The sequence below is a fragment of the Bombus pyrosoma genome, linkage group LG6 (genome assembly GCF_014825855.1).
Source record: "Bombus pyrosoma isolate SC7728 linkage group LG6, ASM1482585v1, whole genome shotgun sequence".
Classification (NCBI taxonomy): Eukaryota; Metazoa; Arthropoda; class Insecta; order Hymenoptera; family Apidae; genus Bombus; species Bombus pyrosoma.
Genome location: NC_057775.1, coordinates 10519115 through 10534628, shown reverse-complemented (window position 1 = coordinate 10534628; position 15514 = coordinate 10519115). Strand labels below are relative to the sequence as shown.

The following is a 15514-nucleotide window of genomic DNA, read 5'->3' as shown; positions in this document are numbered from 1 at the left end:
CTCGAATATACGTATACATATATATACACTTTCATGTGTACAACTATATATATACATGTGTGTATACATACATATATATATATATATATATATATATATATATATATAGATGTGTATAGATCTGTATAGATGGGTATATATAATAAACCTTATTCTATAGTGTACAATGCAATCTATATATACATGTGTGTATGAAACCTGCGTTTACGCATACGTATTAGGTTAGAACTGTACTTATGTTTTTTTCTTTTCTTATTAGAGCTGACTACTATCAACGTGTTAAAAGAGAAAGAAATTTAATTAGAATAATATTTGAAATCTATTTATTCATTCACATTCATTTCCTTTTTTATTCTTTATATAATTTATTAATAATTGTTAATAAATATTATGTATTTACTGTTAGATGTTTAACATTTAAAAAGAGCGCTATAAAGAGTAACTGGATTTTGCATGCTATTCTGTAGGTGTTGAAATGTTTTCTGTTGCACAACACACATAAGAATCAGCTGTTATCACCTGTTGTGTTACGATGTATGTACCTATATTGAAACGTACGTGGCAGGTTACAATAGGATTATTTTCTTTACTGTTAAACGATCGTCTGGAGTTAAACAATTCATTATTTGTAAAATACAATAATTCAATTATTCTAAACTGACTATTGATTGTATAAAAGTAAAGAAATAAAAACTAATTAATATATAGATAAATTTTTAATTATTTATACCAAAATAATAAAAGAATCAAAAATTGTATAAAAAATTGTTTAGTTTTAATGAACGATTTATTAAATATACGCCTATATTATTAGAATATGAATAAAAAATGGTATAGTGAATCTTGCTAAAAAATTATTTTCAATAACAATACTTATACAATCTTATATTTTTACAATTGTGGTATGTTTATACCCTACATAATCTTGTCTGACAAATGTAAACAATTTTATTAATGTTTTTAATAAAATATTGCAAAATTAAATCATTAAATTTATGGTTTTCATAGTAAGTACATAATAGGGGTTTCCAATTTGTACTTCACTAATATTAAAATGAAAATTCTAATATATGAAGAAAAATTAGGGAATATATTCGGAATAGAATTGTATAAGTTTTAAATTATTATTCTAAATCATCTAACAGTCATAAAGACTTCCGTAATGTGGCAGCACATATGCGTTTAAGAGATCCAACCAACACTTCAAACTCCCACTGCTTTCGTATGTAAAGGGAGTAATGTAGACTTTACATTTTGAGGCATAGGATTACAACTTGCCTGGTATTTTTATGTACTTATTAGTAAAATTATTGTAAATATTGTAAAATTAATGAAATATGGACATAAATGGATTCGGTATTGATTACATACAGATGTGAGTGATAAAAATACTTTAATAAAATATGTGCACGAATGATAACGGGTTTCCATCTTGACAATTTCAGAAATATAAATAAAGGTAAATACAGTTTGAAAAATAATTACTTCGTGTTCTTATAAAAATACAAGTTTATTTAGAACATATATGAAAATCAATTATTTTGATATGATTTCTAGTTTTTAGTGTCAAAGAATGTTAGAATATGTGCTTTTCTCTTATAACATAAATTACGTCATCTCGTTACTATTTAAACTTATCTATGTAATTTTATTTATTGTTTATCATATTATCTATTCGTAATTTACGTATATTATGTTCTTTTTCTAATTAAACATATTTTGAGGTTAACTTCTTCAGTTATCTATTCATTAGAAAGCCATATGTGTCATGTTATAATTTCAATTTAGAATATTGTATGTAGAATTTGCTTAATTATATTTTGATATTATATTAAGCAAATATATAAATATTTTATATATGTTTTATATTGTAGCTGTATAAATGTTTTGATATATAAAAATAAATTCATATTAAATATACATAAGTAATAAGAGTTTTATATCTAGATTTATATTAAATGTATATTTCTTATTGCTGTATATAATATGTATACATTAAAATTAATATATGTGATATATAAGTATGCATTAATGAAAGTGTCTATGTATAATACATAAGTCTGATTATAATATTAGTATATTTCTTATCTGATAGTTTATATAAGATGTCATTGAAAAAGTTCCTACTTAAATGCTGTGTTGTAAGCATTAAATATGCCACAAGGTAACTCGTGTTTATTCTGACATTCAATATCTATACACATAGATAATACAATTAGTTTACCCCCATTTAGCTTTCATCCAATTAGTCTATGAAAATGAGAGCAGTGGGTGACACACTGTCTGACCACTTTATAGAAACTTTCACTGCCATTGACATCATAATTTCTTATTTAAAAGAGTTCAAGTTTGTTGTATACAAATTATAATGAAGTGGTTTTTATTGTTCTTAATTCTACAGTTTACAATGTGGGGTGCATCAGAAGAACCACCAGGAACCATGGAAGAGGAAGCATCTGAATCTATGGCGCATGCGAAAGAAAAATGTGAACAAAATAAAAGCCAGTTGGAATCTCTTAAAGAAATTATGTTGAAAAATAAACAGAGTTTAAAAAAGAAAGAAGAGGAAGTTCAGGTAATAAATATTAATTTATAAAATTTTAATGAAAAGATTTGAACATTTCATTGAAAATTTAAATTTAAATTTAGGAATATGCAAGGAGACTTTCCAAAATTAAATCCAGAGCTAAATTGTCACGTAGGAGTAGAGAAAGAAATTTGACTTCTACAGATGTAACTCATACATCTGAGACATCTTTGGTAGATACATCTGAAGGAAGTATTGATGATATTAGCCAGGCAAAAACTGCAAAAGCAAAGTCTACCTTACTCCAAAAGAAGCTAGCAGAAAATAGAAAAGCTTTTGAACAACGTAACAAAGAAATAATAGAAACTAAACGTGCAGTTGAAGAGAAAGTAGAAGCTATTAGGCAACAGTTAGAAGAAAAAGATGTGGCAGTAGTGGGTTTTCAAAGGGATCAATTATCATCCATTGCCCCTGTTAAACCAGTCATGATTACTTCTGATGTTAGCAAATAATTTTTACATCCTTTTGATAATAAATATTTTTACTATGCTATTGGTAATTACACTTAATATTTTAATTATAGGTCATGTCACCAATACAAATTGAGAGTATTCAGGAAAAAGAAAACAAAATTGCAGAACTTACTAATAAAATTTTGAAGCTTGAAGCTACAATTATGGATCTCCAGGAAAATTTAAAAGAAAAAGATTCTGTTATTGAATCTAAGACAAAGGCAGTTACCCTTATGTCCGCAGATCTTTCAAAAAAGGGTAAAACGACGTTAGATACTCTCGAAGATACGAAGGACGAAATGCGAACGATGCAGGAACACTTTGTACTTTTAGAGACATCCCTGAAAAATAAGAACGAAAATCTCTTAATACAATTGCAAGAAAGGGATAATAAAATAACAGAACTAGAAAATTCGGTTGATGGGTAATTTTATAAACTTGTTAAATATATTTTATAACTGATTAAAATATATTTATTTATTATTTCTTTTATCTATTACTTTATTTAGGTTTAAGAAAGAAATTAACAAGCAAAAGTTGTCTGAGTCAGCAAGTGCTGACTTTTCTCGTTCCACAATGGATGCTTTGGTAGAAACTAAAGAAGCAATGAAATCAATGCAAGAAAATTTTGTACTAATGGAATCTTCCCTTAAAGCGAAAAATGAGAATTTATTACAACAGTTAAAAGATTATGAGTTGAAGTTAGCAGAAGCTAATGAACGAGTATTTAAATTGGAATCTGGTATTGGAATAGTCAGAGATCCGACTGTTGATGATTTGCAGTTTAAATTGGAAAAATTGGAACATAATAATAAGCAGTTGCAAGATGAAAAATATGAGTTACAAAAAGGTGTTGCAGAATTACAAGATAAAATTGTAAATATATCTATGCATGGTAATGGTGCAATAATGGAAAAGGATAATAGAATAGTTGAACTTGAAAATTTAGTAGAAGAGTTAAAACAATCTAATAAGCTTCTTGAAGAAGAATCTAAAGCAGAATTGCAAAATCAAGTAGCAGATTTAACATTAAAAAATGAAGAATATTCAAATAAAATAACCGATCTTGAAAATTTGGTACATAAACTTGAAGAACAAAAAAATGAAATCGTGGCAAAATTATCAGAAGAAAGTACTATTAAAGAAGGTGAAAAAGTGATGAAACTTACCAAAGAATTGGAAGAATTAAATAAGAGTATGATTAAAATTAAAGCACAACATAAAAGTAAAGTAAAAAGCCTACAAAAACAGTTGGAGAACTTTAAAAAGGTAAAATATATTAATATTATTAATTTATAAGTTTATAAAGCCAAAAATTTATTAATCATTTCAAAGCTTTATAATTTTTAAATTGATCAATTATTTGAAAGTATAAGTAATTATTTACTTAAAATAATAATGAAATTCATTTACATGTAATTTTGCAATTTAGGTGTCTGATACAAATGCAGAACTTGTCAGATTGGGGAACCAAGTGGCATTATTAGAGGAAGAGAAAGGTAACCTTCAGCTGAGTCTGGTAGACTTTGATGAGCTTAAAGGTAGGAACCAGGGCAGAAATTCTGTCATCGTTGTTTTCATTGTTCTAGTTTTGTTATCAATTTTACGTGCAATGCATTGTCTATTTATATTATTCTTAAAATAATTATCCATAAGTCCTGTTGTTGTCTTCCTTACTGCAGAGAAATTTCAATGCCTATGTACATATTTATACATATATATTTAATGATACATATAAGAAATTTATATTGAATTTTTGATAACTGATCTTGTATATATGAAATAGTTATATATATACATATATATATATAGCAGAAATTGTTAATATTTTTTGTATTCTTGTTGCTTACCCTATAAGAGAAATATTGCTATTGAGACAATTGTAATTGTGCTAATTTTCGGTGATGGAATCTTTTTACCTGATTAGTTAGACACTTGTACTAAAGTATATAAATATTTATTGAGATTACTAATCAATTATATTATATCAGGTTTATTATTTTAACATAACATGGTACCTACTTTACTTGTCAAAGTTTGCTACACTCTGATTCATAGAACTAGATTTATTTGTTAGCAAATATTTAATTTTGTATTATCTTTTACATGATTTTTTGTATAATTAACTTATTTGCATGAACAATTAGAAAAAAAAACAATTTTGCCATCTTTTTTAAAACCTTTGCAGTAATATTGTATAATATCATTAATATTATATAAAATAACTGTCTAATATGGTTCAAAATATACAAGTTAACATTTGGATATATTAATAAATAAATAGGCGATAATTAAATTAACAAACAGACCAATTTATATTTGCTTTAAATTTGGGAATTTATTTGTTGAATTAATGATTTGAAGAATATTAATCATGCTTAGTGTAAGATCAATTAATCTTAAAATTAATTAATTAGTGTAAGATTAATTAATAGTTAGAGAACAGTTGATATGTTTAATTAAAAATTGTTGACTTGGATTTACTTGTAATAATGTAATATTTAAGTTGCTTGCTTTTGCATTTACTATCAATTAATATCAATTGTATACATACATCATTGGCATGTTGTACGATTTGCATAGCCTCAGCAGGAGATTGGCAAGAACGTGTTGTTGATCTTGAAAGTAAAGTTTCTGCTCAAACGAAAGAAATTGAAATGCAAATTGAAGCCATTGCTACTCTAGAGAATCAAAAATTGGATCTTATGCAAGGTAATCTATGTATTGTTTTTTTTTTGTATTATTTTGAATATAAAATTAATATTGAATACCAGATTTAAAAAACATTTTAAAAGGCATAAAATATAGATTTAATTATTCCATAATGAGTATTTGATTTTCACTTTAGAGCTCCATATGGCGAAGCGGGAAATTTCGTCTCTAGAGGCAGAAAATGCAGAATCCGAAAATCTTAGAGTAACTGCAGAAATGAAAGTGGTTGATCTTGAAGAGCAATTAGAAGCTATGCACAGATTGCAAAATGAAAGTAAATTAGAATCTTCAACGGAAGCTAATCATACAGAATTGATCAAACAAGTGGCAACCTTAACACGAGAAAATTCCGAGTTATATAATAGAATATCAAAACTCGAGGAAAAAGGAACATCTGACACTGGGTCAACAGAGTCGTTCGAAACTGTACAAGAATTAGACAAGACTGATTTATTGAAAAAGGTCGAAGATTTGACACAGAAAAATAGTAATTTAACCCTTAAATTAAACAAACTTCAAGAAAAAGAAAATTTCCATGCTGAATCTACAGAATCTATAAATGACCCGGATAAAAATGAATTATTAAAGAAGATTGATCAATTAACCCAAGAAAATACAGATTTAACGATGAAGTTAAGTAGAGTGGAAGAGAAAGGATCTTCTGATACGGGTTCGACAGAATCTTTTGAACGGATTCCAGAGCACAACGAAAGTATAACAAAAATCGAGCTTCTCACACAAGAAAATAGCGAACTTGTTATTAAACTTACAAAACTTGAGGAACAACTAGAACATGTAGAATCTAAATCAAATATTGATTTGAAATTAAAAGTTGATACTTTATTACAAGAAAATGATAATCAGTCTGTAGAATTATCTAACCTCAGAATTCAAATAACAAATCTTATTGAAGAGAATAGTAAATTGCAGAAACAAATTGAAACATTGTCTACTATTGTCAAATTAGATGATGATTCTCAAATTGAAACAAAATTATCTGAAGCTTCTGAGATATCAATTAGAGAAATTGATTTTAAAGCACAAGTTGATATATTAATGGAAGAAAAAAGTCTTTTACAAAAAGAGGTAAAAGAATTACGTAATTCACTAGATCAGTGGCATGAAACGACTCAAGATCTTCAAATCAATGATTTGAGAACCAAAATAGAAGAATTATTGAAAGAAAATGAAGAAGTAGTTACAAAGGTGTCGGAACTTAAAAGTTTTAATCAAAAATTGAAAGATAATTTAACTGAAGTGATGCTAGAAAAAGAAAAATTACATCTAAAAATGAATCAAATGTTGCAAGATGATCCTGATAATGAGAAGTTAGAACTTATTGAAAAATTAGAAAAACTAAATCAAGAAAAACAAGATGTTGTTCAAGATAGCACTGGTTTACAGAAATCGGGTCAGGAAGTATTTGAAACTCCACAATCCGATGATGCTCTGTCTCAACAAACAGAATCCATGATTGTTGCTTCCTTAGAACATGAGATAGAAAAATGCAAATGCTTAATCACAGAACAAACAGGCTTAATTGAAGAAATGAAAATAAAACTTGCAAACAAGGAAGAAGAATTAGAGGAAAAAGGTAAACAGATTATGGAATGTGAAAAGTCTGGAAAGAAAGCAGAAAGCTTGGAAAATGAATTAAAAGAAATGTTTAATACTTTAGAAGAATGGAAATATAAGTGCAATGAAATGCAAGAAAAGATGGAGAAACTGGAAGCAGGAAAAGCTTCCATCGAAGAGGGATTCAAAATTTTGCAAAATGAATACAAAATATTACTAGATGAAAAGGAAAAGAAAGATGCAGAAATTATTTCACTGCAACAACAATTGCATAGTACAACGACGACATTTGAATTAAGGCATCAGGAGCAGATTGCAGCTGTCTCTGAAAAGGATAATGAAATTGCTAATTTTAAAGCAATTATTGAAGACAAAAATCAAGAGTTACAAGCTAAAAATGCAGAATTACAAAATAAAATGATTATGATAGATAGTTTACAGGATGAACTTAATAACTATAAAATGTTAATCCAAGACAAAGATTCATTGCTAACGTCGATATCTAACGAAGTAGCAAATCTTAGTAATCTAGTGAAAAGTAAAGAAGAAGAAATACATTCTTTGAGAAAAGACGTTGTCGAATTGAATAACAAAGTAAAGGAATCAAAACCTATGAAAGATTATGATGCTTTGGTAGAGCAATTGAAAGATAAGGATATGATCCTTGATGAACTAGAGTGTAAGATCAATGCAACCACGAAAGAAAATAGTAATTTATTGGAAAAAGTAAAAAATCTGTCTCAGCAAAATTACGATATTCAAAATCAATTAGTCGAGAAGCAACGAGAATTTGTTGATTTAATTACAATGAAAGATCATCTAGAAGTACAAATTGTGGAAGCTAAGAATGAAAAAAGTGAAGCTGAAAGGCAAGTTTGGGAATTACAGAGCATTATAGATAATAATACAGGATTTGTGAATGATGTGCAAGCAGAATTAAGAAGCACGTATAAACAAATAGAACAATTAAAAGTGAAGCATACTGAAGATACTCAACTGCAAAACCAAAGACTTGAAAATGTAATTGAAGAATTGAATGCCAAGATGCAAGAATGTGAAATCTTGAAAGGTGAATTACAAGAAAAGGAAAGACTAGTTGGTCATAATATAACTGAAGAAGCTAAACTTGCTTTAGAAGCTAAAGTTGCCGATTTGGAGCAAAAGTTAAAGGATTCGGACGACAAGATACAAATGCAGCTAGAAAAGATGAAAAAAATTGCCGCTAATTTAAAGAAGAAGACAGCGGTATGTCAAGAGCTTGAGAGTAGAGTTACCGAGCTCGAAGAGAAGTGGACGACCGAAAAGGATGAAAAAGAAGCTAAAAACAAGCAAATTCAGGATGTGGAGATTGCAATACGCGAAAAGGATAATAGAATAGCCGATTTAGAAGAGAAACTAATACAAGCTAGAAACGAGTCCACAGAAGCTTCCAAAAATATCGAAAGATTAACAAATGATTTGACTAATTCAAAGGAGAAGATGCCTCTCCTTATGCAACAATTTACAGAAATGGAAGAGGAAATTGTGAAGTTACGTAAAGATATTGAATCTTCTACAGCAGAACTTGCAACAGAAAGAGAAAGCAAACAGAATATAATCTTGGAATATGAATCTTATAAACGGCAGGTTATTCAAGAAAATGAACGTAAACAATTGGAGCTAGAAGACATAAAGGAGAAAGCTAGAGAGCTTAGTGTACGAATGCAAGTTATGGAAGCAGAGTATGTTGACCAGCTTGCATTAATTAATGATCTTAAGGCTCAAAATGGGCTATTACTGTCAAAGCAGGCGCATATTAATGAAAAATTGGAAATTGTTGAAAAAGAGTCGGAAGAACGCAGATTGTTGATCGAGCAGATGGAGAAAGCAGTTATTAACACATCAACGGAAACCACTCAAACTTTGGAAGAAGAAGTTACTGAGGATGATACAAAAATGACTGGAATCCAACATTGTAGTCATTGTGAACAATGCCAGACTTTGGTGCAAGCATTGGAAGCAAAATTACAAGAACGAGAAGCTGAAATTGAGAATTTGGATAATGAATTAGCTAATTCTATTGGTAACTTTGTTCAGATGAGAGAATCTCTTAGATTCAACGATTTGATGAATCAAACTAGTATGAGAAACAGATCATTAGAAGATCCATATAATGATCTTTTGTTCCAGTATAATTCATTGATAGCAAATCACGAGGAGGTGAAAGCAAAATTGGAAGAAACATTGAGAGAAAATAAAGAATTGATAGGAAAAGTTGAAGAACAGCAATCTAGAAATGCCACTTTGGAAGAGAAGATAATTAGAACAGAGCAGATATTGGAAGACAATAAACAGAACACAGAAAGATTGGAAGGTGCTGATCTATTAAATTCTGATTTAACCAAAGAATGCAAAGTACGGGAAACAGAATTATTAAACATGCAACAAAAAATGCAAATTGTTCAGAAACGCGCTGATGAACTAGAACAACAATTGAGCTTACAAATAGATTCTCTTAAATCAATGGAAGCACAGAGAGAAATGGCAGAAAAATTGTTGCAAGATACTAGACACAGTTTGGAACAAGAAATTGAGTCTCTTAAAGTCGATAAAGAATCCAGTGAAAAAAGAATGGAGGAATTAAAGATGGAGTTAGATGCGTATAGAAATTTGAATACAGAATCTATAGAGAAATCAAAGAAAGAGTCACCCGTTCTTGACAATGCTCCTCAGAATAATACTCCCCAATTATTTGATGCTTCTAAAATCTTTGGTATGTCATCTGCTTCCAATTCCGATCTTTTAACTAACAAAGAAGTGAGAAGATTGCAGACTTTATTAAACGAAAAGGAAGCACAGTGCTCTAATCTAACTCAAGAGATTAATCATCTGCAGAAATTGATGATTGAAGAGAGGACACAGATATCTCAGAATTATAGTCAACGTGTTGAAGAATTAGAAGTTTCACAGAAACAATTACATGCTGCAGAGGCAAATGTGGAAAAGCTAAAAGAAGTACTGACTGAAAAAGAAAAACAGGTTGATTCACTGAATGTAGAGTTACATAATCTTAGTACGCAAATGATGGAACAGCAAAATGATATCGAAAATAAGTTCAAGGATTCATTGTTAGCTAAAGATAATCAGATAGAGAAATTAAACATGACTTTAATCTCCATGAAGGAAGAATTAAACAAAACTGTTGAAGATCAAAACCAACAAAAAGTCCTTTTAGACTCGTGCAAATTACAAATAAATAACTTAGAAGCAGAACTAAAAAATTCTACCGATCTTGAATTGATACCAGAGCTGGAAAATCGTGTATCAATTCTTACCAAAGAGAGAGATTTGTTGCAACTGCAAGTGAATGACTTGTCTAGGTCTATGGAGGAGTTGAAGGACTCTATAAACGTTGAACGACACTTGCAGATGGAGATTGAGAAAACTATGCACGAGAGAGATGAAGCTAGAGAACTAGTTGTAAACCTTACTCGAGCTCTGGAAGAGGCGAATAAACAGTCCGATAAAACGCTTACCATCACGGATACGTCGAAAGAATCTACTCCATTAGAGGAAATTACTGTTGGACAACAGACAGAACTGGAGACCACAAAAGTTACAACAGAGGAAATTCAGCAGGAGGTTTCCTTAGATGTGGAAGCAGCATGGGATGCTGGATCGATGGAAAAACTCGACGAGGAAACCTGGGGATGGAATGCGGATGACGCTCAGTTAGCTGATGAACAACATCTCACTACTACATTGATTCCAAGCAAGGAAATGCAGTTACAAGCCAAAATAGATGATCTTAAGGATCAGATCAAAGATTTAGAGAAGGAGAAGGAGAAGATGATGGAAGAAAGTAAAACTACTCAATTGAGGAATGCAAAAATGATAAAAAAATTGAAGGAGTACAAGGTACAGTTGGAGAGTCTCCAGCAACAGATAAAAATACAGAAGTCAGCAAGTGATTTTTATGAATTGGATTCTGCAATAGAGGAAGAATTGAAGTCTCAGATTAGTAAATTGGAAAAGACCTTGGTAGAGCTTAAAGAAGAACAGAAAAATACTGTTGCTGAGAAAGAGGCTTTGATAAAACGTTTAGATGTGGTAGTTTCTGCGAATGAAAGGTATATGGAAATGAAAGAAAGACAGGACATGGATATGGAAGTATTACGTATTCAAAATAAGGAATTATCTGATAAAGTTGAGGCTCTTGACAAACGACTACAGGGAAGTGCAGTTAAGTTAGACGAAAATGACATTTCTCAAAATGAAAACATTTCTTCGAACGAAGAGTCTAAGCCAGCTACACAGGAACGTTCTCGAGAAAAGCGATCTGTTCAAGAAGCAGATTATGAAAATTTGTGTAAAACATATAAGGATGAGATCGACGATCTTAAGGATGAGATGGAGGCGCTTGCAACTGAAAATGAACAACTTCAACATTTCTTAGAAGATTTAAAGATGAAATTATCTGCTTTAGAATCAAAACGAACTGCGGAAGAAAATGAATCTATCCAGATTGTAGACGATTTAAATAAAAGAATTTCGGAATTGCAGGGAATGTTAAGCAAATCTAGAGAAGAATATGATTTATTGAGGAAGCAGTACGAACAGAGTTTGATGGATGCCAATGATCAAGTTACGGCCATGAGACAAAATACTGATTTTTTGAAGGAGGAAGCATTTGAAAAAACTAATAAATTGGAAATGGAAATAGCTGATTTGCGTCAACAAATCGAAATCTCCGAATCAAATGCCATCGAACTACAGAAAAGATTACAGGATGTTCTACAAGAAAAAGTATCTGCAGAAGAAAAGCTAACCGCTTTAACAACATCTTCAGAGAAACAATTATCTTCTATGAATGCGTCGATGGTGGAAGTGATCGATCTTTTAAATATCAGAATACAAGAAGTAGCGGACTTGAAGCAGGAACTTCAAAAACAGTATACGGACAATGAAGGTGCAAAGTTAAAATTGCAGGACACTATACAGGGTTTGAATCAGGAGCTCAGTGAAAAGAAACAACAGCTGGAAATTCTGAAGAAATCTCTTAGTGACAAAGAAAATGAATGTATTCAGCAACAGAGTATGGAAACTGTTAGTGCTACTGTCAGTCAAGCTACTCAAGAGTTAGTACAAAAACATGCAATTGAAATTGAGGAAAAAGAAAAACAGATACAAAATCTTAATGAAAGACTATCGACGCTAGAGAAAGTTATAAGTGAGCATTCACTTGAAAACCAGAATAATATTTCTCAGTTTCATGCTCTGCAACAAGAACTGGAACTTTTAAAGCAGAATTTGATGGAAAAGGAGTCAAGTCTAGAATCTATTCAGGTTAATTTAATATCAGTAACTGACCAGTTGACTGAGAAACAACTAGAGTTATCTGAAAGCAAGGCAAGAGTTCAGAAATTGTCGTTGGATAATCAAAGATATATGGAAACGATTGAAGAACTGAATAAGCGTTTGAATGAATCTGAAGCAGCATCAGTCAGTGTAAATGAATACATATTACGTATTCAGACTTTAGAGCAAGAAATTCAAAGTACGACGTTAACTTTGATGGAAAAAGAATCGATTTTGCAGCACCATATTCAGGAAATCACAGAGCAGAAGACAGTTTTAGACAACAATAAAATTGAAATTGATAAACTTCGTACAGAGGTACAAAACGTAGAGGATTTGAAAAATGAGCTCTTAAGGAAAACAGAACGAATAGACAGTTTAAATTTGGAATTAGAAGCCACTCGTAAGACATTAGAAGAAACTCATCATAGTTTGAATGAAAAGGTATCTCTATTAGAGAAGAGCAGTCAAATGTTAAATGAGAAACAAATGGAAATTGATAGATTATCAGCTACTGTACAGCAGAGTCAACACCAACAGAGCTCTTCTAACACTATAGATGGTTTACCAGTTTTTAGAATGGGTAATAATGAACAAAATTTACAGCGTACGATAGATAACATGCAGGTTGAATTGGAAAGGAAGGAAGAAGAGATTGAGCATTTGAAATACATTCTAAATGAAAATACATATCCCACTATAATTCAAGAAATGCAACAAAGAATCAATTGCCTGTATAATGAAAAGGCTGAGTTGGAATCTGCTTTGGAAGTAGCTACTATAAGAGCCGAAGATAAGGAAAAACAAATTGATGCTTTGAAACAACGAATAGAGATACAAAATCAAGAATTTGTTTCCAAAGAAGAGGCAAGTCTTCATTCCAAAGATCGAAGATCGGTTCAAGATCAAGAACAAATTGTTAGGCTTCAAAATGAGTTGTATGCCAAGGAACAGGAAATTAACGAACTAAAGTATGTCATAGCTGAGAAAGACTCTCAGTTGTCTCTTCAAACCAGCATGGAGCCTCAATCAGATGAATTTGAATTGCGTGAAATGGTGCAGAGATTGACTACTGAATTATATGGTAAGGAACAGGAAATTCAACATTTGAAATCAACAATTGTTGGATTGCAGAAAGAAGTTTCTCGTTTGCAAGAATTTGAGAGGCTCTCGGAAACAACTAAAGATGTTATACAAAAACTTAATATCGAGAAAGAACAGGTTCGTTTGGAGGCTCATGAATTCTTGGAGAAGAAACTGAGAGAGAAAGAAATGGAGATCGACGAAATAAAGCAAAGATTAGTTAAGGAAAATCAAAATATTTTAAACGAACTACGATTGAGGGATACGGACATTGAAAATCTGAAGAAGCAACTGAAAGAATTTTCTACGATAGAGCAGACAATGAAAAACGAATTGCACCAGAAGGACGAAGAATTGATTCGAGTAAGCTCCGACCTGGCAGAAAAGGAACGTAGGTTGGCCGAATTGAGTATCACCAAAGAGGCGGAGCTTCACAATTTGAAAATTCAAATTCATGAGAAGGAGGAACGTATAGAGGAAGTTTTAGCATTATACGATGAAGCAGGAAAACAACTTACCGAGTTCAAAAATACTTTAGCGGCCAGAGAAACGGAAATAAATTCATTGAAGACACTTTTAGAAGAGAAAGTGAAGGAATATGAATTAATTCGAAATGTTTTAACGAAAGACGTTCCTGCGACTGATACTTCTGCAGTTCGAAGCGTAGAAGCTTCTGACGAAGAAAACAAAGCGTCGACTTCGCAAGAACTAGATCTTGCGTTGTATATGCTTCATCAAAGGGATGTCAGATGCGAGGAATTGACGCATGAATTGATGCAGTTACTCGAAGAACGTGACACATTGCAATTACGCCTCTCTAACGCAATCAGAGTGAACGAAGAGCTGAGAAAGATGGGCAGTTCAGCGAGCTCCGACCTCAGTCCAAAGAGGGAGGCGTCATCTTCTAGCACTGTGGAACCAATCGTGGAACATCCTTCACCGTCAAAGTCTGAGGGACCAGTCGAGATAGCGAAAGAGGCTATTGATACTCCAATTGGAGAAGACAAGGAAACTCTTGCTCTGAAGTATGTATTATATTCTTTTATCTTAATTAAATTGTATATATAGTACATAATTCATTGATATCTATCATTATTTACTATAGTCGCTATATAGTGTTATACACATTCCTTTTTGGAATAGTTGAGGCATTAATATTTAACTTTATATGAGGTAATGTATTAGGTTGTCCTAAATGTTTCTTTCTTTCGTTTTATAGTTCCAATGGAACAAAATAGATCATACGTAATTCAATAAAATAATATAAAACAAAAGAATATTGTGCATCTATTATTTCCTTATAAAACGAAAGAAACATTTGAGACAACTTAATACATATAATATATCTCTATGTTTTTAAATAGAAGTGGTCTTCAGACATGGTTTATTTTGATTCTTTTTTATTCACAAAGAAAAAATGTATTATTATTGAATTTCAATTCAAACATCTCGTCGAAGAATTATTATTTAAAAATAATACTTTTAGTGTCAAGGAAAGTAATTACTCGTTTGATTCTAGCGTATTATCCTCTGTAATATTTTTTATTCGTTTAGCTGATAATTCCTATTAAATAAGATATCATAATTCAATAAAAAGAGTTTTTAACATTGTGTTAATTAAAGGATTACACATTTGTTTAGCCCCTAAGTTTGCTTAGCGCGTAGCAGATCTGGAAACAAGCTTTCCAAGTTGATTCATCCTTTCCTCTGTAGCCCTGTATGATCTGTTCATGTTGTTTGAAGCTCTGCACCAATTAATCTGAACAAG

General features: G+C 30.9%; 1 protein-coding gene across 7 annotated transcripts in view; it reads left to right on the top strand.

Moving 5' to 3' along the window:
- Positions 1–1210: 1210 nt before the first annotated feature.
- The window catches only part of LOC122568361 (golgin subfamily B member 1-like), a 16675-nt gene continuing 2371 nt past the window's right edge, over positions 1211–15514 (top strand). For 2 of the 7 annotated variants that reach the window (XR_006317075.1, XM_043728000.1), the window contains exons 1-7: positions 2354–2575; positions 2650–3027; positions 3111–3463; positions 3549–4308; positions 4472–4580; positions 5623–5751; positions 5888–14771. Coding sequence is in view for 6 of the 7 variants with exons in the window: in XM_043728000.1 (XP_043583935.1) it covers positions 2369–2575; positions 2650–3027; positions 3111–3463; positions 3549–4308; positions 4472–4580; positions 5623–5751; positions 5888–14771 (10820 nt within the window). In the remaining variant the exon portion in view is untranslated. Of the gene's footprint in view, positions 1460–2353; positions 2576–2649; positions 3028–3110; positions 3464–3548; positions 4309–4471; positions 4581–5622; positions 5752–5887; positions 14772–15514 lie in introns of those variants that run through there. The other 5 variants (XM_043728003.1, XM_043728001.1, XM_043728002.1 and 2 more) reach the window with 5 other exon arrangements.